The following is a 2,500-nucleotide window of genomic DNA, read 5'->3' on the forward strand; positions in this document are numbered from 1 at the left end:
ATATATATACATAAACACATATATACGTATATATAACACACACACACACACACACACACATATATAAATACATATATGAATATATACACGCACTCACAGACACACAAGTGCACACACACGTACACACATACACACACATACTCACATATACATAAACACGCATATGCATGTGACACATAGATATAGAAGTATGACTCGCTTACCGGAGGACATGCCGGAAGAGGTGGGGGTGTTCCACGGGGCATATATCCATAAAGGGTCGGGCTCTGAACATTCCGCACTGGACTTAAGGATTTCGACTGAAATGAGAAATGGATCTTATCAATTGCATGAAACACTGGAGCCAGATCAATGTTACTTTAATGACATTAATTAAATACAGTTGCAGATGTAGACAGTTTTTTTGTCGTTCACTTCTGGACAAATCATGTCAGGCCTGTGATTTTTTTTTTTTGTGTGTATGCATATATATATAATTATATATATATATATATCCATGTATGTATGTTGGTGCATGAGTGTGGTTGTACATGTATATGTGCATACATAAGTATTTACTTTGTAGTTGTGTGTGTGTATATATATATATATATTATGTACATATATTGGCATGTATATTCATGTATAGCTTTGATTGTGTATATGTTTGTATATTTTTGTAGATGTATGAGACATCAGTCACTTGACTTCACATTCGGCCCCACATTCTCTCTATCTTTATCATAGCCCGAAATCCCACTCTTGACAGCTGAACTCTTCTTTGGAATAACCTTCAGTGGCCCCTAATTAATTTATTACCACCAACACCTTAGCAAAATTTTATATTTTACCATCTTGACCAGACAAATGTCTGAAATTATGAACGTGTAATGAATGGAACTCATAAAATGATATTGTCAATTAAATAAATATTGATCTACCACTTCCTCATTGACTCTTCTAACATTAACTTCTGCTTTCTGGATCAATTAATCACTTCCATCCAGGTCATCCAGATATCTTTGTATAAGTAAATTCTCGAACTGTATTTATTTGTTCAGTGTGATGGTGACATGTAAAAAGCACTCATATTGGTGACACGTGAAAAGGTACCCATGACAGTAACATGTAAAAGGCACCTATGCCAGTGACACATGAAAGACACCCAGTACACTCTGTAGAGTGATTGGTGCTAAAAAGGGCATCCACCTGTAGAAACCGAGTCAAAACTGAAAACTGGAGCCGGGTGCAAAAAATTTTTTTTCCCACAAGAGTTCCGGATCCCAGTTATGAACTCATTTGCCAATCAGAGCTCAACTATCAAACTAATTTATGAGCGCATAACAAGTGATGGGTGATAAGATAAGGTTATTTGGGTAAGGAATGACCATGCTTCTTTTCTCTATTGATAATGTTTGTTGTTTTTGTTCTTGTTACAATCATGGCTGCCTCTGCGTAGTTATTTGTGTTGTTGTTTAATTTGTAAAGCAGTAAGGGGAGAGGGTTGCTTGCACCTCACCCTCTACACACATTTTCCCCATCCTCATCTTTACCATATGGGGCCCTAACAAAATCCAATAATAGATATAGATGCAAATCTATCTAATTACTTGTCTCCTTCTAAAATTAGGCATAACTTGACGATCGGTCGACTTACAACACCATTCTTCATCTTGAGCTTACTTGTGTGTTTGTTAACTTGACACGGTCAAGGTGAGCTCTGATTGGCTGTATGCAAATGAGCTCATTACTGGGGTCCGAGACCCTCATAGCAGAAAAAATTTCGCAAGCCGGGTGCAGCTCTCTGGCATACCAGTTCCTGTCAAACTGCCTAACCCATGCCAGCATGGAAAATTAACATTAGATGATAATGAAGATCGTGATGTTATGACTAACTTACTGTGGCTCAATCATTATGTAATACATCATCGTCGTCGTCATCATCATCATCATCATCATCATCATCATCATCATCATCATCATCATCATTTAATGTCCATTTTCTATGCTGGCATGGGTTGGACAGTTTGACTGAAATCTGGTAAGCTGGGCAGCTGCACCAGATTTCAAGCTGATTTGGCATGGCTTCTACAGCTGGATGCCCTTTCTAATGCCAACCACTCCAAGACTGTACTGGTTGCTTTTTACGTGCAACCAGCACAGGAGCCAGTTATGAAGCACTGGTATTGGCCATGACTGTGGTCTCACTTGGCTTGACAGGTCTTTTCAAGCACAGTATATTGCCAAACGTCTCAGTCACTTGTCACTGCCTCAATGAGGCCCAAAGTTATACAAAGTATCGCATATTAATATAATTACCGTGACTATATCATTGCTCACTTCATGCATGTTATATGATTTATCATCCATACTTTATTAAAACAGTTGCAAACCATGAGATAAATGTAATGCCAACAACTCTATTCTTCACATGTTATTTTATTTTATATTTTGTGGGATGTAAAAAGCACCATCCGAACATGGCCGATGCTAGTGTCGTTTTGACTGGTTCCCGTGCCGG

General features: G+C 38.1%; 1 protein-coding gene across 2 annotated transcripts in view; it reads right to left on the minus strand.

The window, feature by feature from the left end:
• The window catches only part of LOC106868594 (sterile alpha motif domain-containing protein 5), a 232,740-nt gene that overhangs the window by 5,166 nt on the left and 225,074 nt on the right, over window positions 1-2,500 (minus strand). For both annotated transcript variants that reach the window (XM_052965777.1, XM_052965778.1), the window contains one exon: window positions 204-299. In XM_052965777.1, coding sequence (XP_052821737.1) covers window positions 204-299 — 96 coding nt within the window. The remainder of the gene's footprint in view (window positions 1-203; window positions 300-2,500) is intronic.

The sequence above is a fragment of the Octopus bimaculoides genome, chromosome 2 (genome assembly GCF_001194135.2).
Source record: "Octopus bimaculoides isolate UCB-OBI-ISO-001 chromosome 2, ASM119413v2, whole genome shotgun sequence".
In the NCBI taxonomy this organism is placed as follows: Eukaryota; Metazoa; Mollusca; class Cephalopoda; order Octopoda; family Octopodidae; genus Octopus; species Octopus bimaculoides.